Source organism: Tachyglossus aculeatus, chromosome 22 (assembly GCF_015852505.1).
Source record: "Tachyglossus aculeatus isolate mTacAcu1 chromosome 22, mTacAcu1.pri, whole genome shotgun sequence".
In the NCBI taxonomy this organism is placed as follows: domain Eukaryota; kingdom Metazoa; phylum Chordata; class Mammalia; order Monotremata; family Tachyglossidae; genus Tachyglossus; species Tachyglossus aculeatus.
The window spans coordinates 47,837,867-47,860,621 of record NC_052087.1 but is presented as its reverse complement, the minus strand read 5'-3'; the positions used below and the strand labels follow the sequence as shown (position 1 = coordinate 47,860,621).

Here is a 22,755-nt window from a genome sequence, read left to right as displayed (position 1 = left end):
AATAATGCTTTGCACATAGTATGCACTTAACAAGTACCATCATTATTATTATTATTATAAATGTTTCCTCATAAGCAACTTCCCAAGCACTTACCACAGTGTGTTATACCCAGTAGGTGCTCAAATAAACATAATTCTTGCTTAGTAACTGTTGCTATTGCGGCTTAACCACAGAGGGAAGCACCTGACCTTTGGCTTCGAGGCCTTCCAACAGCTCCCTCCCTTATTTATCTACTCTTTACTCCCATTACATCCCAGCTCACACACTTCATTCCTCTTAAGCTAGTCTCACTGTGCCTCATTCTTGTCTCTCCATTCCTCCGCCCACCGCTCCCTCCTGCCTGGGAGTCCCTCCTCCTTCAAACCGCCAGATGACAGCTCTCCTCATCTTCAAAACCCTTCTGTGAAATCTTGCCTCCTCCAGGAGGCATTCATTTCATTCATTCAGTCAGTCGTATTTATTGAGCGCTTACTGTGTGCACAGCACTGTTCTAAGCACTTGGGAAGTACAAGTTGGCAACATCTAGAGACGGTCCCTACCCAACAGCGGGCTCACAGTCTAGAAGGGGGAGACAGACAACAAAACATATTAACAAAATGAAATAAATAGAATAAATAAATAAATTTTCTATACATATAAATATGTATAGAAAATAAATAAATAAATATAGAATAAACAAATAAAATAAATAGAGTAATAAATACGTACAAACATACATACATATATACAGGTGCTGTGGGGAGGGGAAGGAGGTAAAGCGAGGGGAATGGGGAGGGGGGAAGGCCTCCTGGAGGAGGTGAGCAGGGTGATCATGATTCATATTTCTTTTCCCCTGATCCCATCCTCCCCCTCCTCCCACCTCAGCACTCTGTGTCAACTCTACACTCACTCTGTTGCACCCCCTTGTAATCCCTTCATTTTACACACTCTATTGCTTACACACTCACTCCTCCAATCAATCAATCAATCAATCGTATTTATTGAGCGCTTACTGTGTGCAGAGCACTGGACTAAGCGCTTGGGAAGTACAAGTTGGCAACATATAGAGACAGTCCCTACCCAACAGTGGGCTCACAGTCTAAAAGGGGGAGACAGAGAACAAAACCAAACATACTAACAAAATAAATAGATTAGATATGTGCAAGTAAAATAAATAGAGTAATAAACATGTACAAACATACATACATATAAACAGGTGCTGTGGGGAAGGGAAGGAGGTAAGATGAGGGGGATGGAGAGGGGGACGAGGGGGCAGTGTGGCTCAGTGGAGAGAGCATGAGCTTTGGAGTCAGAGTTCATGGGTTCAAATCCCTGATCTGCCAATTGTCAGCTGTGTGACTTTGGGCAAGTCACTTAATTTCTCTGGGCCTCAGTTACCTCATCTGTAAAATGGGGATTAAGACTGTGAGCCCCCCGTGGGACAACCCTGTAATGTCCCCAGTGCTTAGAACAGTGCTTTGCACATAGTAAGCGCTTAATAAATGCCATTATTATTATTAAACCCGTCTTCCCTTCTCTTCTTCCTCCCATCTCTAATTTATTTTGGCTGTCTCCCCTGATAGATTGTAAGCTCCTTTAGGGCTATCATATGCTCCCAAGTGCTTAGCACAGTGCTCTGCATGTAATAATGATGGTATTTGTTAAGCGCTTACTATGTGCTGGATAAATAGCACTGTGATTGTATTAATGTCAGAAGGCCAGCTCCACCACTTGTCTGCTGTGTGACCTTGGGCAAGTCACTTAACTTCTCTGTGCCTCAGTTACCTCATCCGGAAAATGAGGATTAAGACTGTGAGCCCCACACGGGACAACCTGATGACCTTATATATCTACTCCAGTGTTTGGAAAAGTGCCTTCCACATAGTAAGCGCTTAACAAATACCATTAAAAAAAAAGTCAGCGGACCTCAGTGGAAAAAGCATGGGCTTTGGAGTCAGAGGTCATGGGTTCAAATCCCAGCTCTGCCAATTGTCAGCTGTGTGACTTTGGGCAAGCCACTTAACTTCTCTGTGCCTCAGTTACCTCATCTGTAAAATGGGGATTAAGATTGTGAGCTCCACGTGGGACAACCTGATCGCCTTGTATCCCCCCGGCGCTTAGAACAGTGCTTTGCACATAGTAAGCGCTTAACAAATACCATCATTATTCTAACTGTTTCTTCTTCACTTGCCTTTGGTAAGTCACTTAACTTCTCTGTTCATCTGTTTCCTTATCTGTAAAATGGGGATGAAATACCTGTTCTCCTTTTTTCCTTAGACAGTGAGCTCCATGTGGGACAGGGTCTGGCTGACCTGATTATCCTGTCTCTACCACCGGTGCTTACTACAATGCTTGGCACGTACCGTAATTATGGTTTTTATTATGCCATACTGCTCCTCTAAGGTTGTCCTTGAGGCTGGCCTTAAAGCTTTCTCTCTGAGGTGAGAATTTCTCTTTCACCTGTACACCCCGCCCCCTCTGTGAAACCGTAAGCTTGCTGTGGGTAGGGAGTGTGTCTGTTCTGTTGTTCTATTGCACTCTCCCACCCGCTTAGTACAGTGCTCCGCACACGGTAATCGCTCAATGAATACGACTGACTGACTGCTGGAAATGGCCAACTGGATAATGATGGCTCACGGCAAAGCAGGCAGCAGTCAATGGGTTCCTGTGGGCCCGCAGGAGCCGATGACGTGGATACTCCCGGAGCAGGCCCTGGCAACATTTTGTTGTTGCCGTGCCAACCTGCAAGGAGAGAGGGAAGGAGGGAGAGAGGACCCGGGGCGGACCCCACTCCTGGAGGGATCCCTGCCGCCGCTTCTGGAAGCCTATTTATTTCTGAAGCATATTTATTACTCTATTTATTTATTCATTTATTTATTTTACTTGTACATTTCTATCCTACTTATTTTATTTTGTTGGTATGTTTGGTTCTGTTCTCTGTCTCCCCCTTTTAGACTGTGAGCCCACCGTTGGGTAGGGACTGTCTCTATGTGATGCCAATTTGTACTTCCCAAGCGCTTAGTACAGTGCTCTGCACATAGTAAGCGCTCAATAAATACGATTGATTGATTGATTGATTGATTGATTGATTGAAGCCCCCACAGGGAGAACCAGAGAGGCAGCCTGTAGAATAGGGGCCCACAGGGGCAACTCCGAACGAGAGCCAGTAGCGTGGCATGGCGTGATGGATAGAACATGTGCCTATCTCTCTATATATATCTCTATATGTTGCCAACTTGTACTTCCCAAGCGCTTGGTGCAGTGCTCTGCACACAGTGAGCGCTCAATAAATACGATTGATTGATTGATTATTATTTGTGTATATATATACACAAATAATGTATATATATATAATGTATATATGTATATATGTGTATATTTTATTTTGTTAATATGTTTGGTTTTGTTCTCTGTCTCCCCCTTTTAGACTGTGAGCCCACTGTTGGGTAGGGACTGTCTCTATATGTTGCCAATTTGTACTTCCCAAGCGCTTAGTACAGTGCTCTGCACACAGTAAGCGCTCAATAAATACGATTGATGATGATGATGATGATGTGGTGGAGCCGGGATTTGAACCCATGACCTCTGACTCCAAAGCCCATGCTCTTTCCACTGAGCCACGCTGCTTCTCAAAAATGGTAATAATGATAGTAATAATGATAATTATGGTATATGGTACTGTTCTAAGTGCTGATCACTTTTTTAAGCACTGAGCACTGTTCTGAACATTGAGCACTGTTCTCCCAGTAAGTACTCAATAAATGCCATTGTTTGATAGCCTACTGATTTGTTTTCCTGCAGGGCAGCATCCTCTTTAGAGCGTGGTCGCCACTGCAGATCTTCTCTCTCATAGACCCTGGGTTCTTTCCTTGTGTCTCTCTCGGAGACCTTTCTCACCGAGTCTCTCTCAAGGATCCCAGTCTCTTTTGCTGAGTCTCAGAGACCCTGGATTCTCCCTGTGTCTCTCTCAGAGACCTTTCTCACCGAGTCTCTCTCGGGGATCCCGGTCTCTTTTGCTGAGTCTCAGAGACCCCGGATTCTCCCTGTATCTCTCTCAGAGACCTTTCTCACCGAGTCTCCCTCGGGGATCCCAGTCTCTTTTGCTGAGTCTCAGAGACCCTGGATTCTCCCTGTGTCTCTTTGAGACCCCCAGGCTCCCACTGCATCTCTCTCTCAGAGAGCTTTCTCACTGAGTGTCTCACAGAGACCCCAGGCTCTCTCACTGCATTTCTCTTAGAGACATTGTCCCTTTCGGAGCACTGGATGGACGTCTGCCCTCCAAACAAGTGTCTGAGATCTGTCATCCCCTGTGCCGGGGCCACAGCTGGACAAAAATTGCCCATTTTCCCGTCCGCCTCTAGTCCCGCCAGCTTCCCGTCCTCTGCAGCACCAGCTGGTGATTTCCTGTTCCAAAGTGAAGGTTGCGCGGGGTGGCTGCTAATAACAATAATAATAATCATCATAATCGTGGTATTTATCAAGTACTTACGGTGTGCCAAGCATTGTGCCAAGCGCTGGGGTAGATACAAGATCATCTGACCGGACCCAAGAAGACGTGCCTGGCAAATCGATCAGCAGGCTGGGGCGTACTGGATTTTCACCTCAGTTCAATCAATCAATCAATCAATCATATTTATTGAGCGCTTACTATGTGCAGAGCACTGTACTAAGCGCTTGGGAAGTACAAATTGGCAACATATAGAGACAGTCCCTACCCAACATTGGGCTCAGTTGTTCTCCTTCCCTGTAATTTACTTTGGCGCCTGTTTCCTCTCCTAGACAGTCAACTCCTTGAGGTCGGAGATTGTCTACTGTTTTCATTCATTCAATCGCATTAATTGTGCGCTTACTGTGTGCTGAACACTGCTGTACTCTCTCAAGTCCTTAGTTAATAATAATAATAATAATAATAATAATAATTGGCATTTGCTAAGTGCTTACTATGTGCAAAACACTGTTCTAAGCGCTGGGGAGGATACAGGGTGATCAGGTTGTCCCATGTGGGGCTCACAGTCTTAATCCCCATTTTACAGATGAGGTAACTGAGGCCCAGAGAAGTTAAGTGCCTTGCCCAAGATCACACAGCAGACATGTGGTGGAGTCGGAATTCGAACCCATGACCTCTGACTCCAAAGTCCGTGCTCTTTCCACTGAGCCACGCTGCTTCCGGGCCCTGCACATAGTAGGTGCTCAATAAATACTACTGATTGGAGCCGTGTTCCAGCAGGTCAAATTTCTCCTTTAGTCTGTCATATTTATTGAGCGCTTACTGCATGCAGAGCACTGTACTAAGCACTTAGAAGCAGCGTGGCTCACTGGAAAGAGCACGGGCTTTGGAGTCAGAGTTCATGGGTTCGAATCCCGGCTCTGCCACTTGTCAGCAAGTCACTTCACTTATCTGGGCCTCAGTTACCTCATCTGTAAAATGGGGATAAGAGTGTGAGCCCCATGTGGGGTAGGGACTGGGTCCAACCTGATTAACCTGTGTGCTCTGCACACAGTGGGCGCTCAATAAATGCGATTGATTGATTAACCTGTCCTTACCCCAGTGTTTAGAACACATAGTAAGTGCTTAATAAGTACCATACTGGTTGTTATTATTATTATTATCATCTGACCCATCACAGTCCCAAACAGGGCTCACAAACTAAGAGGGAGGAAGAACCGGTGTCTTATCCCTCTTTTACAGATGAGGAAACTGAGGCCCAGAAATGTGACTTGCCCAAGGTCACCCATAGCCGGCAAGTAGCAGAGTCAGGATTAGAACCCAGGTCCTTCTGACTCCCAAGCCCTTGCTTTTTCCACTAGGCCACACTGCTTCTCAGTAATAATTGTGGTATTTGTTAAGTGCTTACAGTGTGTCATGTTAATGACAAGTTAATCATGTCAGACACAGTCTCTCTCTCCCACATGGAGTTCACAGCCTAAGTAGGAGGGAGAACAATAATAATTAATAATCATGGTACTTGTTAAGTGCTTACTGTGCGTCATGCACTGTTCTAAGCGCAGGGGTAGATTCAAAATCACCAGCTCAGAAACAGTCGCTGTCCCACCGTGGGGGTTCCCAGTCTAAGTAGGAGGGAGAATCAATCAATCAATCGTATTTATTGAGCGCTTACTATGTGCAAAGCACTGTACTAAGCGCTTGGGAAGTACAAATTGGCAACACATAGGGACAGTCCCTACCCAACAGTGGGCTCACAGTCTAAAAGGGGGAGACAGAGAACAGAACCAAACATACCAACAAAATAAAATAAATAGGATAGAAATGTACAAGTAAAATAAATAAATAAATAAATAAATAGAGTAATAAATATGTAATAAAAATGAGAACAATAATAATTGTAATAATTGTAATTGTAATAATTGTAATGATAATAATAATAATAACAATAATAATTAATGATTGTGGTACTTGTTAAGTGCTTACTGTGCGTCAAGCACTGTTCTAAGCACTGGGGTAGATTTATGATCATCAGCTCAGAAACAGTCCCTGTCCCACATGGGGGTTCCCAGTCTAAGTAGGAGGGAGAACAGGTATTGGTATCCCTATTTTACAGATGAGGAAACTGAGGCCCACTACTAAGCTCGGGCTCTTTCTACTAGGCCAGACTGCTCTTCTCTATTCCCTTCTTCCTTCAAACATGGCAGGGGATTAAAAATCATGAAGCTGTGAACAAGGTCTTTCCTGTGTCACATGGCTGGGTCATCTAACCCAGCTGGGTCATCTCTGGCCAATCAATCCATCACTGGTATTTATTGATTGCTTATTTCATTCATTCATTCACTCATCCAATCGTATTTATTGAGCACTTACTGTGTGCAGAACACTGTACTAAGCGCTTGAAAAGTACAGTTCAGCAATTCAGAGAGACAATCCCTGCTCACACAGTCTAGAAGGGGGGAGACAGACATCAAAAGAAGCAAACAGGCATCGATATAAATAAGCAAAATTATAGATACGCACACATCAAAACAAGTATACAGGCATCAATATAAATAAATAGAATTATACATAAATGCATAAGTGCTGTGCGGTAGGGAGAGGGTGGAAGAGCCAAGGGAATGAGTTGAGGTGATGCGGATGGGAGAGGGAGCTGAGGAAAAGGGGGGCTTAGTCTGGGAAGGCCTCTTGGAGGAGGTGAGCCTTCAGTAGGGCTTTGAAGGGGGGAAGAGTGATCTTTTGGAGGATTTGAGGAGGGAGGGCATCCTGGGACCGAAGTAGGACGTGGGCCAGGGGTCGACGGTGGGACGGGAGAGATCGCGGCATGGTGAGAAGGTTAGTGTCTTTATTTCCTTCTGCAGCCCACCCTGCACCCTCCTCTCCTCTGCCGCTAATCTCCTCACCGTACCTCGTTCTCGCCTGTCCCGCCATCGACCCCCGGCCCACGTCATCCCCCGGGCCCGGAATGGCCTCCCTCTTCCCATCCACCAAGCTAGCTCTCTTCCTCCCTTCAAGGCCCTGCTGAGAGCTCACCTCCTCCAGGAGGCCTTCCCAGACTGAGCCCCTTCCTTCCTCTCCCCCTCAGCCCCCTCTCCATCCCCCCCATCTTACCTCCTTCCCTTCCCCACAGCACCTGTATATATGTATATATGTTTGTACATATTTGTTACTCTATTTATTCATTTTACTTGTACATATCTATTCTATTTGTTTTATTTTGTTAGTATGTTTGGTTTTGTTTTCTGTCTCCCCCTTTTAGACTGTGAGCCCACTGTTGGGTAGGGACTGTCTCTAGATGTTGCCAACTTGTACTTCCCAAGTGCTTAGTACAGTGCTCTGCACACAGTAAGCGCTCAATAAATATGATTGATGATGATGATGACAGTGCCAGAAGAGCGGAGTGTGTGGGCCGGGCTGCTGCGTGATCTTGAACAAGTCACTTCACTTCTCTGGGCCTCAGTTCCGTCATCGGCTCTGAGATGGTTGAGGTGATCCTTGTGCCTGGATTCCCCGAATGATTATTTCTTTCGATCGTATTTATTGAGCGCTTACTGTGTGCAGAGCAACTTGGAAGGGTACACACTAAATCCTGTCAGTCGCACCTTCACAACATCGCTATAATCCGCCCTTTCCTCTCCATCCAAACTGTTGCCACATTAATACAATCGCTCATCCCACCCTGCCTGGATTACTGCGTCGGCCTCCTTGCTGACCTCCCAGCCTCTTGTCTCTCCCCACTCCAGTCCATACTTCACCCTGCTGCCCGGATTATTTCTCTACAGAAATGTTCAGGACATGTCACCCCCCTCCTCAAAAATCTCCAGTGGTTGCCTGTCAGCTTGCATATCAAAGAAAAACTCCTCACAATTGGCTTCAAAGCTCTCCATCACTCTGCCCCTTCTTACCTCACCTCCCTTCTCTCCTTCTACATCCCAGCCCACACACTCTGCTCTTGTGGTGCCAACTTTCTCACTGTGCCTCGATCTCCCCTTTCTCCCCGCCGACCCCTGGCCCATGTCCTGCCTCTCACCTGGAATACCCTCCCTCCACAAATCTGATAGATAATGACTCTCCCCCTCTTCAAAGCCTTACTGAAGGCCCATCTCCTCCAAGAGGCCTTCCCTGACTAAGCCTTCCTTTCCTCTTCTCCCACTCCCTTCTCATCACCCTGACTTCATTCATTCATTCATTGTCATATTTACTGACTTCATTCATTCATTCATTGTCATATTTACTGAGCGCTTACTGTGTGCAGAGCACTGTACTAAGCACTTGGGAAGTCCAAGTTGGCAACATCTAGAGACGGTCCCTACCCAACAGCGGGCTCACAGTCTAGAAGGGGGAGACAGAGAACAAAACAAAACATATTAACAAAATAAAATAAATAGAATAAATATGTACAAATAAAATAAATAAATAGAGTAATAAATACGTACCAACATATATACATATATACAGGTGCTGTGGGGAGGGGAAGGAGGTAAGGTGGGGGGGATGGGGAGGGGGAGAAGGGGGAGAAGAAGGACTTGCTCCCTTCCCACAGCACTTATGTACATATCTGTAATTTATTTATATTAATGGCTCTCTCCCTCCACTCTAGGCCGTAAGCTCACTGTGGGCAGGGAACGTTTCTGTTTATTGTTGTATTGTACTTTCCCAAGTGCTTAGTACAGCGCTCTGCACACAGTAAATGCTCAATAAATACCATTGCATGAACGATTCAATTCAATTCATTCATTCATTCATTTAATTGTATTTATTGAGTGCTTACTGTGTGCAGAGCACTGTACTAGGCGCTTGGGAAATACAAGTTGGCAACATCTAGAGACAGTCCCTACCCAACAGCGGGCTCCCTGACCACAAGGAAGCAGCATGGCCTAGTGGAAAGAGCATGGGCCTGGGAGTGAGAGGACCTGGGTTCTAATCCTGCCTTTGTTAAGTGCTTGCTGTGTGACCTTGGGCAAGTCACTTGACTTTTCTGTGCTTCTCTTCTCCTGTTCTGCCTCCTACTTAGACTGTGAGCTCCACTGGAGACAGGGACTTAGGAGAAGAGTGCAATAATAATAATAATGGCATTTATTAAGCACTTACTATGTGCAAAGGACTGTTCTAAGCACTGGGGAGGTTACAAGGTGATCAGGTTGTCCCACGGGGGGCTCACAGTCTTCATCCCCATTTTACAGATGAGGGAACTGAGGCCCAGAGAAGTGAAATGGCTTGCCCAAAGTCACACAGCTGACAATTGGTGGGACCGGGATTTGAACCCATGACCTCTGACTCCAAAGCCCGGGCTCTTTCCACTGAGCCACGCTGCTTCTCAGTAGCCACCCCTCTCCTTGACATCCACTCTGTTGGCTAGGAATGGATTATTTAATCCCTTCCTTTTCCATTCCCAAACTCTTATTGTCCTCCCCTGATTACTCCTAACCAGCTTCCTCTGGAAACACAAGCCCACCAGGCCAATTCATTAATGGCTATATTTGCTGAGTGTCTGCTGTGTGCAGAGCACTGTACTAAGCGCTTGGAAGAGTAGAATAAAACTAGTAGATAAACTCTCTGCCCTCTAAGGGTTTACAGTCTAACAGGGTAGACAGACACTGAAACAAGGAAAGACGGGAGAGGATTTCTGGGAATTTGGGCCGCAGGAGAGGACTAGCTTGTTCTGCTCCAGTGTGACAGAGTTTCACTCCGTTGTGGCATCATTCTCTGCATCCTGCCCCCTCCTCCTGACATCTAGGCCCTACTGAGAGCTCACCTCCTCCAGGAGGCCTTCCCAGACTGAGCCCCTTCCTTCCTCTCCCCCTCGTCCCCCTCTCCATCCCCCCATCTTACCCCCTTCCCTTCCCCACAGCACCTGTATATATGTATATATATTTGTACACATTTATTACTCTAATTATTTATTTTACTTGTACATATCTATTCTATTTATTTTATTTTGTTAGTATGTTTGGTTTTGTTCTCTGTCTCCCCCTTCTAGACTGTGAGCCCACTGTTGGGTAGGGACTGTTTCTATATGTTGCCAACTTGTACTTCCCAAGCGCTTAGTACAGTGCTCTGCACACAGTAAGCGCTCAATAAATACGATTGATTGATTGACTGATTGATCTAAGAGCAAGTACCATAATTATAAGAGAAGCAGCGTGGCTCAGTGGCTTGGGAGTCGGAGATGATAGGTTCCAATCACGCCTCTGCCACTTGTCAGCTGTGTGACTTTGGGCAAGTCACTTTGCTTCTCGGTGCCTCAGTTACCTCATCTGGAAAATGGGGATGAAGACTGTGAGCCCCACGGGGGACAACCTGATCACCTTGTATCCCCCCTAGCACTTAGAACAGTGCTTCGCACATAGTAAGCGCTTAACAAATGCCATCACTGTTATTATTATTCTTCCCAAAGCTACTCCCAAACGGTGAATTTGTTGACAACTTGTACTTCCCAAGCGCTTAGTCCAGTGCTCTGCACACAGTCAGCGCTCAATAAATACGATTGAATGAATGAATGACTTTAGGCAGAGTACCAACCCCGACCACTAGGCGTCGTCGTCGGTCACTGTTTCCTCCCCGTGCACATTGCTGCAATGCCTTTAACGGCCTCTAGGGGCCTCGCTTAGACACTGGGAGAATCGAACTCCAACTTCAATCGATAATAATAATAATGATAGCATTTTATTAAGCGCTTACTATGTGCAAAGCACTGTTCTAAGCGCTGAGGAGGTTACATGGTGATCAGGTTGTCCCACGAGGGGCTCACAGTCTTAACCCCCATTTTACAGATGAGGGAACTGAGGCACAGAGAAGTTAAGTGACTTGCCCAAAGTCACACAGCTGGTAATTGGCAGAGCCGGGATTTGAACCTATGATCTCTGACTCCAAAGCCCGGGCTCTTTCCACTGAGCTATGCTGCTTCTCTAAATCGAGCAACCAGTGGTATTTATTGAGCATTTACTACGTGCAGAGCACTATTTATTGAGCGTTTACTATGTGCAGAGCACTGTACTAAGTGCTTGAGAGAGTACAAAGCCCTACAAAGCCCTATTGAGAGCTCACCTCCTCCAGGAGGCCTTCCCAAACTGAGCCCCCTCCTTCCTCTCCCCCTCCCCATCCCCCCCCCCCGCCTTACCTCCTTCCCCTCCCCACAGCACCTGTATGTATGTATATATGTTTGTACGGATTTATTACTCTATTTATTTTATTTTATTTGTACATATTTATTCTATCTATTTTATTTTGTTAATATGTTTTGTTTTGTTCTCTGTCTCCCCCTTCTAGACTGTGAGCCCACTGTTGGGTAGGGACCGTCTCTAGATGTTGCCAACTTGGACTTCCCAAGCGCTTAGTACAGTGCTCTGCACACAGTAAGCGCTCAGTAAATACGATTGAATAATGAATGAATGAATACAATACAATAGAATTAGCAGACACGTCCCCTGCCCGTAATGAGCTGACAGTTTAGAGGGGGGGGCAGGCATTAAGATGAGTAAATCATTTGTAATACGTAATTTAAAGACAGGTAAGTAAGGGTTGGGGGCCTCGGGGGTGAGGCAGATGTCAAACGTCCAAAGGTCACAGACCAAGCGCTTAGTACAGTGCTCTGCACACAGTAAGTGCTCAATAAATACGATTGAATGAAAGTGCACAGATGACTTCCTCCTTCTAGACTGGGACCCCGTTGTTGGGTAGCACCTGTCTCTATCTGTTGCCGAACTGTACTTTCCAAGCGCTTAGTCCAGTGCTCTGCACACAGTAAGCGCTCAATAAATACGATTGAATGAATAAATGAATGAATGAACGATGCAGATGGGAGAGCATGGGAGAGCAGAGAAGCAGTGTGGCTCAGTGGAAAAAGCCCGGACTTTGGAGTCAGAGGTCATGGGTTCAAATCCCGGCTCCACCACTTGTCAGCTGTGTGACTTTGGGCAAGTCACTTCACTTCTCTGGGCCTCAGTTCCCTCATCTGTAAAATGGGGATGAAGACTGTGAGCCCCACATGGGACAACCTGATCACCTTGTAAATTCCCCAGCGCTTAGAACAGTGCTCTGCACATACAGAAGCAGCGTGGCTCAATGGAAAGAGCACGGGCTTTGGAGTCAGAGGTCATGGGTTCAAATCCCGGCTCCACCACTTGTCAGCTGTGTGACTTTGGGCAAGTCACTTCACTTCTCTGGGCCTGAGTTCCCTCACCTGTAAAATGGGGATGAAGACTGTGAGCCCCACGTGGGACAACCTGATCACCTTGTAAATTCCCCAGCGCTTAGAACAGTGCTCTGCACATACAGAAGCAGCGTGGCTCAATGGAAAGAGCACGGGCTTTGGAGTCAGAGGTCATGGGTTCAAATCCTGGCTCCACCACTTGTCAGCTGTGTGACTTTGGGCAAGTCACTTCACTTCTCTGGGCCTGAGTTCCCTCACCTGTAAAATGGGGATGAAGACTGTGAGCCCCACGTGGGACAACCTGATCACCTTGTAAATTCCCCAGCGCTTAGAACAGTGCTCTGCACATAGTAAGCGCTTAATAAATGCCATTATTATTATTATTAGTATTAGTAAGGGCTGAACAAATACCATCACCATCATCATCATCATCATCACCTACTCCCTGAAGCATCCTGGTGCCTCCGGCAGGCATCGTGTCAACAACTAAGCAGCTCGGCTTAGTGGAGGCAGAGCCCGGGCTTGGGAGTCAGAAGGTCATGGGTTCTAATCCCAGCTCCGCCGCATGTCTGCTGTGTGACCTTGGGCAAGTCACCTCACATCTCTGTGCCTCATCTGTAAAATGGGGACTGTGAGGCCCCGTGGGACAACCTGATCACCTTGTAACCTCCCCAGCGCTTAGAACAGTGCTTTGCACATAGTAAGCGCTTAATAAATGCCATTATTATTATTATTATTCTCCCGATCTCAGTTCCCTCATCTGGAAAATGCGGGTTAAGAGTGTGAGCCCTATGTGGGTCTAGGTCCAATCTGACTCCCTTGTATCTCCCCCAGTGCCTAGAACGGTGCTTGGCACATAGTAAGCGCTTACCAACTACCATAATTATTATTATTATTACTCATTCATTCATTCCATCGTATTTATTGAGCGCTTACTGTGTGCAGAGCACTATACTAAGAGCTTGGAAAGTACAATTCTATTATCTACCAACTCCGGTTTGCTCTCCGAAACATTCAGTACAGTCTTCCTCATTCAGGAAGCGCTCAATAAATTCGAATGATCGAATAAATGCGGTCGATTGGACTTCCAGGCCGCCGGGGTCAGGGTAGGGGCAGGGGTCAAAAGCCAAAGGCCATTTCAGAGGCTTTCCGGGCTTGCCTCTCCTCCCCTGAACGGCTGTGTCCTCTTTCTTCCCGCCACCGTAGGAGAGAGCGGCAGGCGCTTCTGATGGTTCAGCCGGAGGAACCCCAGAGATGTGCTGCAGTGGGTGGCTATTTGGTGAGTGCTTTCGGCCCCGGCTGCCTCCGTCCCCCGCTGAGCACCGTCCAGCCTCGGTCTTGACCACCCGCCCGGAAAGAGCCCACGTAGGCCGGAGCGGAAAGAACCACACGGTCACGGTTTGGGCTGGGCGGCGTCTCACCCAGCCCTCGGAGACGAGATCTGGGCTCCCCGGGGGTAATAAGAATCGCAATGATAATCCTAGCCACGTTTATCAAGTGCTTACAATATGTCATGCACCACAAATTAATCAGGTTGACCCACTCGGACTTCACAGGAGCCCACTGTTGGGTAGGGGCTGTCTCTATATACTGCCAATTTGTACTTCCCAAGCGCTTAGTCCAGTGCTCTGCACATAGTAAGCGCTCAATAAATACGATTGATGATGATGAGGGAGGACAGGAATTGAATCCCCCCTTTTACGACTGACGAAGCTGAGGCACGTGGAAGCGAAGTGACTTGTCCAAGGTCACACGGCGGGCAGGCGGCGGAGGCAGGATTAAAACCCAAGCGTTCTGCCTCCCAAGCTCGGGTTCTTTCCGTGAGGCCCGGGGGGCATCTAACTAGACTGTCCCTTCTAGACTGTCCCTTCTAGCCTGTGAGCCCACTGTTGGGTAGGGACCGTCTCTAGATGTTGCCAAATTGTACTTCCCAAGCGCTTAGTCCAGTGCTCTGCACACAGTAAGCGCTCAATAAATACGATTGAATGAATGAATGAATGAATCTAACTGGTTTGGCCCATCCTACGGTGAGGGATGACTGGAATTGGAGCAAATTCTGGGGTGGGGGGCTTCCAGGGGGTGCAGGTCTAGAACTCAGCAAGGGGAACCGGGTTGTTACTGGGGTCTAAGGGGAAGAAAAACTAACGACGGACTTTTTTAGCATGAGTTCGACAGGAAAATATCTCAAACAGTCTATTGATGGTGGATATGTATATATGTTTGTTATATGTATATATGTTTGTACATATTTATTACTTATATGTATATATGTTTGTACATATTTATTACTCTATTTATTTATTTATTTTACTTGTACATATCTATTCTATTTATTTTATTTTGTTAGGATGTTTGGTTTTGTTCTCTGTCTCCCCCTTTTAGACTGTGAGCCCACTGTTGGGTAGGGACTGTCTCTATATGTTGCCAATTTGTACTTCCCAAGCGCTTAATACAGTGCTCTGCACATAGTAAGCGCTCAATAAATACGATTGATGATGATGATGATGATATTGAATGCCTTCTGGGTGCAGAATGCTGCAGTAAGTGCTGAGGAGAGGACCTAATGGGGCTGGGAGTGTCCCCTCCTCTGTTTCATTCATTCATTCATTCATTCATTCAATCGTATTCAGAGCTTAGAACAGTGCTTTGCACATAGTAAGCAGTTAATAAATGCCATTATTATTATTATTGAGCACGTACTGCATGTAGAGCCCTGTTATTATTATTATTATTATTGAGCACTTACTGCATTTAGAGCACTGTACTAAGCACTTGGGAGAGTATGATAGGACAGCCACATTCTCTGCCCAAAATGAGCTTTTAGTCTCTGAACCTGTGCCAGGCTGGTAGAGGGAGGTGGGGCACCCCTCCTCACAGGTGTTGCACTGGCATAATGAAAGCCAGTCAGATGGGCATCCCCATGCCTAGGACAGATCCTGCCTGGTGCCCTTTATAATAATAATAATGATAATGATGGCATTTATGAAGCGCTTACTGTGTGCATAGCACTGTTCTAAGCGCTGGGGAGGTCACAAGGTGATCAGGTTGTCCCACGGGGGGCTCACAGTCTCAATCCCCATTTTCCAAATGAGGTTACTGAGGTCCAGGGAAGTGAAGTGACTTGCCCAAAGTCACACAGCTGACAACTGGCAGAGCCAGGATTTGAACCCATGATCTCTGACTCCAAAGCCTGGGCTCTTTCCACTGAGCCACGCTGCTTTATGTCAAGCCTTGGAGCAAAGGAAGGTTGGAGCACAAAACCCAGCCTGGATCGTTTTGGATCGAATTTAATCACCACCAATAATAATAATAATAATAATAATAATTGTGGTGCCAGTCGTTATAGTAGGTGCTGGGGTGGATACAAGCAAATCAGGTTGGACACAGTCCCTGCCCCACGAGTGGCCGAAAGTCTCAACCCTCATTTTACAGATGAGGGAACTGAGGCAGAGACCTTCCCCACAGCACCTGTATATATGTATATATGTTTGTACATATTTATTACTCTATTTATTTATTTATTTTACTTGTACATATCTATTCTATTTATTTTATTTTGTTAGTACGTTTGGTTTTGTTCTCCATCTCCCCCTTTTAGACTGTGAGCCCACTGTTGGGTAGGGACTGTCTCTATAGGTTGCCAACTTGGACTTCCCAAGTGCTTAGTCCAGTGCTCTGCACACAGTAAGCGCTCAATAAATACGATTGATTGATTGATTGATTGAAGTGACTTCTTAGGATTTGTCCTGAATTGGACCTAAGCAGGCTCCCCATCCCTGTCCATCCAGAGAGAGGGCCAGCTCGGCTAGTGGGGTGCAACTGGCCCCGTCAGAGCCCTGGCCCAGTCCAACTGGTCAGTCCCAACCCGATGCCTGGAATCATTCATTCGCTCATTCAATCGTATTTATTGAGCGCTTACTGTGTGCAGAGCACTGGACTAAGCGCTTGGGAAGTACAAGTCGGCAACATATAGAGACGGTCCCTACCCAGCAACGGGCTTGGGTCTCCTGAACAGTGGGGCACAGGACAGGGGGCCAGATGCCCTGGCAGTTGGGCCCAGGAACCACAAAAGGGTAATAATAATAATAATAATAATAATTCTCATATTTGTTAAGCACTTAATATGTGCCAACCACTGTTCTCAGTGCCGGGGTAGATTCATTCATTCAATCGCATTTATTGAGCGCTTACTGTGTGCAAAGCACTGGACTAAGCGCTTGGGAAGTCCAAGTTGGCAACATATAGATATGGTCCCTGCCCAACAGTGGGCTCACAGTCTAGATACGAGGTAATCGGGTCGGACGCAGTCCCTGTCCCACACGGGGCTCCCGGTCTTAATCCTTGTTTTACAGATGAGGAAGCAGGGTGGCTCAGTGGAAAGAGCCCGGATTAGAGAAGCAGCGTGGCTCAGTGGGAAGAGCACGGGATTTGGAGTCAGAGGTCATGGGTTCAAATCCCAGCTCTGCCAATTGTCAGCTGTGTGACTTTGGGCAAGTCACTTCACTTCTCTGGGCCTCAGTTCCCTCATCTGTAAAATGAGGATTAAGACTGTGAGTACCACGTGGGACAACCTGATCACCTTGTAACCTTCCCAGCGCTTAGAACAGTGCTTCGCACATAGTAAGCACTTAATAAATGCCATTATTATTATTATTATTATTTGGAGTCAGAGTTCACGGGTTCAAATCCCGGCTCCGCCAATTGTTGGCTGTGTGACTTTGGGCAAGTCACTTCACTTCTCTGGGCCTGAGTTACCTCATCTGGAAAATGGGGAATAAGATTGTGAGCCCCACCATGGGACAACCTGTTCACCTTGTAACCTCCCCAGACTTAGAACAGTGCTTTGCACAGAGTAAGTGCTTAATAAATGCCGTCATTATTATTATTATGAGGTCACTGAGGCCACGCAGCAGAGACGTGGTGGAGCCGGGATTAGGATCGTCGGCCTTCTGACTCCTGGTCCTGCCCTCACCCCCGCCCTTCCTCACGGAGTTGGACTGCTGGGCCACCGCCCACGGGCCCTCCCCGGCGGGTAGACCGCCTGCCGGAGATGGAGCCTGCATGCTTGGCTGACTGTTATATAATAACGGTGTAAAAATACAGCCCATGAGTAATTCTCCCTGCCACCCCCCCGGGCGGGAGGGGAGGCCACGTGCCAGCCAGGCGTGTGCCCGGCATGACTAAGCGGCTCCCACGCAATGGCGTAGGAAGCGGGGCCTGCTTGCCTGTCTGCTTGCCTGCTTTCCTGAATATCAGCCCCCAGACCCACTGGTTCACCCCTTCGGGGAGGGCTTGGGGCTCAAGGCTGGGCTGCCTGGGCCGGTGTGGAGCCTGTAATTACCATCATCATCATCATCAATCGTATTTATTGAGCGCTTACTGTGCGCAGAGCACTGTACTAAGCACTTGGGAAGTACAAGTTGGCAACATATAGAGACAGTCCCTACCCAACAGTGGGCTCACAGTCTAAAAGGAAATGATGGCTTAGTCAGCGCTTTGTGCTCAGTAAACAACACTGGCTGAGTGATTGATTGATTGAGAAGCATCATGGCCCAGTGGAAAGATCCTGGGCTTGGGAATCAGAGGTCATGGGTTCTAATCCTACTTCTGCTACATGACAATGGCATTTGCTAAGTGCTTACTATGTGCAAAGCACCGTTCTAAGCACTGGGGGGGAATACAAGGTGATCAGGTTGTCCCACGGGGGGCTCACAGTCTTCATCCCCATTTTACAGATGAGGGAACTGAGGCCCGGAGAAGTGAAGTGACTTGCCCAAAGTCACACAACTGACAGGTGGCAGAGTCAGGATTAGAACCCATGACTTCTGGCTCCCAAGCCCAGGATCTTTCCACTGAGCCACGCTGCTTCTCTACTACTTGCCAGCCGTGTGCCCTGGGTAAGTCACTTATCTTCTCTGTGCCTCACTTTCTTCATCTGTAAAATGGGGCTTCAATGCCTGTTCCCCTCCTACTTAGACTGTAAATCCCACTTGCGACAGCTATTGTCGCAAGGCACACACAAACACACACAAACGCTCACACTCCTTCAGTGAAGATTTGCCACAAGTTTGGAGTCAGAGAGATGGTTCCCACCCTGGGGGAATAGCTGCTCTGTCACCGATGCCCACCCTGAGTCACTCTTCCTTGGAGAGTCTAAAGGGAAAGGGAAAGATTTCCAAGTAGCAAAGGTGAGGGAGAGAGATTGTGTGCGTGGGTACGTGTGTGGTGTGAAAGCTTGCACTCAAGACCTAATAGGAAAAGCAGCGTGGTTCATCATCATCATCATCAATCATATTTATTGAGCGCTTACTGTGTGCAGAGCGCTTGGGAAGTCCAAGTTGGCAACATCTAGAGACAGTCCCTACCCAACAGTGGGCTCACAGTCTAAAAGGGGGAGACAGAGAACAAAACCAAACATATTAACAAAATAAAATAAATAGAATAGATGTGTACAAGTAAAATGAATAAATAAATAGAGTAATAAATATGTACAAACATATATACATATATACAGGTGCTGTGGTTCAGCGGAAAGAGCCCGGGCTTTGGGATCGGTGGTCATGGGTTCAAATCCCGGCTCCGCCATTTGTCAGCTGTGTGACTTTGGGAAAGCCACTTCACTTCTCTGGGCCTCCTCTGGAAAATGGGGATTGACTGTGAGCCCCCCCGTGGGGCAATCTGATCACCTCGTATCCCCCCTCGCGCTTAGAACGGTGCTTTGCACATAGTGAGCGCTTAATAATCATCATCGTCATCATCAATCATATTTATTGAGCGCTTACTGTGTGCAGAGCACTGTACTAAGCGCTTGGGAAGTCCAAGTTGGCAACATATAGAGACAGTCCCTACCCAACAGTGGGCTCACAGTCTAAAATAAATGCCCTCATTATTATTAGTAGTAAAAGGTACATGAGGGGTTGTGTGGTTGTGCATCCAGGATTTGCACTTCTTGAACACGGATGACCCAAGAGGCCATGTTGGGGTGGGGTCAAAGTGGGCTGGAGGTCACCGGGGCACAATCGCCCACCTTTTCTCCTTCCCCTTCCCCTCTCCCTTGGATCGAAGCAACCGGGGGCCAGGAGATACAAGAACTTTCTGTGCTTTGGTTTCAAATCTGAGGCCCAGGCTTGATGTCCCTACTCTGGGGCAGAAGGGGAGCTGAATTCCGGACCCTTGTCCCACAATCTCCCATCAATGGTGGGGTGGTACTTATGGCGGGGTCACAGATAATCGAAACACAAAAGGAGAAAGGCAGAAAGGAGCAGTGGAACCTGGAGAAAGAGAAACTCAAAGAGATGGAATTAGTTCTTCAACACAAACCTCTTCCTGGTGACCAAGCTAAGAATCTGTTTTCTCATTGTGTGCAAAATCAATCAATCAATCAATCAATCGTATTTATTGAGCGCTTACTGTGTGCAGAGCACTGTACTAAGCACTTGGGAAGTCCAAGTTGGCAACATATAGAGACAGTCCCTACCCAACAGTGGGCTCACAGTTTACTTGTACATATCTATTCTATTTATTTTATTTTGTTAGTATGTTTGGTTTTGTTCTCTGTCTTCCCCTTTTAGACTGTGAGCCCACTGTTGGGTAGGGACTGTCTCTATATGTTGCCAATTTGTACTTCCCAAGCGCTTAGTACAGTGCTCTGCACATAGTAAGTGCTCAATAAATACGATTGATGATGATGATGATGATGATAAAAGGGGGAGACAGAGAACAAAACCAAACATATTAACAAAATAAAATAGACTAGATATGTACAAGTAAAATAAATAGAGTAATAAATATGTACAAACATATATCCATATATACAGGTGCTGTGGGGAAGGGAAGGAGGTAAGATGGGGGGATGGAGAGGGGGACGAGGGGGAGAGGAAGGAAGGGGCTCAGTCTGGGAAGGCCTCCTGGAGGAGGAAATAGAAATGTATGAATCAAATGGAGAGTTTGAATAATATACCCTGGTCAGAATTCTTACAGGCAGAGTCCAGAGAATGTGAGCTTTTTCACCAAATGGGAAAATTTGCATGAGTGAGATTTAATGTAGATTTCCCCTTTGGCTTTTTGTTTTAAATTGGAACAATCCATCAGTGGCGTTATTGAAATGGTAGATATGTTTCCTGTCCACAAGGAGCTTGCATTCTACTTAACTTCTCTGGGCCTCAGTTACCTCATCTGTCAAATGGGGATTAAGACTGTGAGCCCCCCGTGGGACAACCTGACCACCTTGTAACCTCCCCAGCGCTTAGAACAGTGCTTTGCACATAGTGAGCGCTTAAGAAATGCCATCATCATTATTATTATTATTATCTGCCCCATCCTCTGCCCAGCTAGGGAGCTGCTGCCCCTCCGGTCATTCATTCATTCAATCGTATTTATTGAGCGCTTGCACTGTGCAGAGCACTGTACTAAGCGCTTGGGAAGTCCAAGTTGGCAGCATATAGAGACGTGCCTGAGCCCAAGGAGGCATGCAGCTTCCCCTGGTAGAGTTTCTCTCTCTCTCTCTATTTCTTTCTCTCTCTCCCTCTCTCTGCAGGCTGTCTTAATGGTGTTCAGTCAGAGGAAAATTAAACCCAGAAGCCTTCTTCTCAGGGAGCCCGCGGGGTGTTCTGCTTTTAAAACCTCATTTATTTTTCAGCATTTGCCCCTTGTTTACCAGACAGCCTTCCCTGGGCTCAGGCCAGACTGGCCTTCAGGCAGGAAACTCTGTATCTCTGCCCGCCCCGTGCCCGGATGGGGGGCCTGGGGGCTGGGATGGGGGTCCTGACATCACCCTGGTGTCTTCCGGCATGCTGGGCATCTGTAAGGATTGGGGGATTGGGAAGTTGCTTCCCAATTAATGGATTGTGAAGCAATGCGGTCTAGCGGATAGAGCCCAGGCTCGGGAGTAGGAAGGACCTGGGTTCTAATCCCGGCTCCACCACATGTCTGCTGTGTGACCGTGGGCAAGTCACTTCAATCAATCAATCAATCAATCGTATTTATTGAGCGCTTACTGTGTGCAGAGCACTGTACTAAGCGCTTGGGGAGTACAAGTTGGCAACATATAGAGACAGTCCCTACCCAACAGTGGGCTCACAGTCTAAAACTTCACTTCTCTGTGCCTCGGTTACCTCATCTGCAAAATGGGGAATAAGACCGTGAGCCCCCACGTGGGACATAGACGTGGACCTGATTAGTTCGTAATAACAATAATAATGATAATGAAGGTGTTTGTTAAGCACTTACTATGTGCCAAGTGCTGTTCTAAGCGCTGGGATAGATACAAGGTCATCAGCTTGTCTCACTTGGGGCCTCACATCTTAATCCCCATTTTACAGATGAGGTGACTGAAGCACAGAGAAGTGAAGTGACTTGCCCGAAGTCACACAGCTGACAAGTGGCGGAGCCAGGATTAGAACCCATGACCTCTGACTCCCCAGCCTGGGCTCTTTCCAGTAAGCCACACTGCTTCTTTGTATCTTTGTATCCTTGTATCTACCCCAACACTTAGTACAGTGCTCTGCACACAGTAAGCACTCAATAAATATGATCGATTGATTGATATAGTAAGTGCTTAACGGATAACCCCCCCCACCAAAAAAAATCCAGTTCCAATGGCCTATTGTCCCCCAGTCTTATTTATAGATTTATTCGTGTGCAATTTCATCCTGATATATTTCTACTAATTCCTGCTACAGCCTTATTCTTCCTCTTTCTTTCACTACTGTAAATCATTACTGTCTGTCTCCCCCTTTAGATTATAAACTCCTTGAAGGCAAGAAATGTGCATCTTGCTTCTGTTGTACTTTCCCAAATACTTAGTATCAATCGGTGGTATTTACCGAGCACGTTTTCCTGCCCAGAAGGAGCTTACAGTCTAGAGGGGGATCGGACAGTAATAAATATTAATGAATTTAATATATTTATTTATATTTAAGCACGTGTATGTGCATAACGGCTGTGTGGCTGAGGAAGGGGGGTATCAAGTGACTATGGGGTGAATATCAAGTTCTTAAAGGGTGCAAAGGTGGTACAGAAAGGCTAGGGAGAGGGGAAATCAATCAATCAATCAATCGTATTTATTGAGCGCTTACTGTGCGCAGAGCACTGTACTAAGCGCTTGGGAAGTACAAGTTGGCAACATATAGAGACAGTCCCTACCCAACAGTGGGCTCACAGTCTAAAAGGAAATGATGG

At 46.8% G+C, this 22,755-nt stretch overlaps 1 protein-coding gene across 1 annotated transcript in view; it reads left to right on the top strand.

Moving 5' to 3' along the window:
• The window catches only part of PTPN5 (protein tyrosine phosphatase non-receptor type 5), a 101,555-nt gene that overhangs the window by 17,995 nt on the left and 60,805 nt on the right, over nt 1-22,755 (top strand). Inside the window, exon 2 of the mRNA XM_038764268.1 lies at nt 13,783-13,855. Within this exon, the coding sequence (XP_038620196.1) occupies nt 13,831-13,855 (25 nt within the window). The 5' untranslated portion in view covers nt 13,783-13,830. The remainder of the gene's footprint in view (nt 1-13,782; nt 13,856-22,755) is intronic.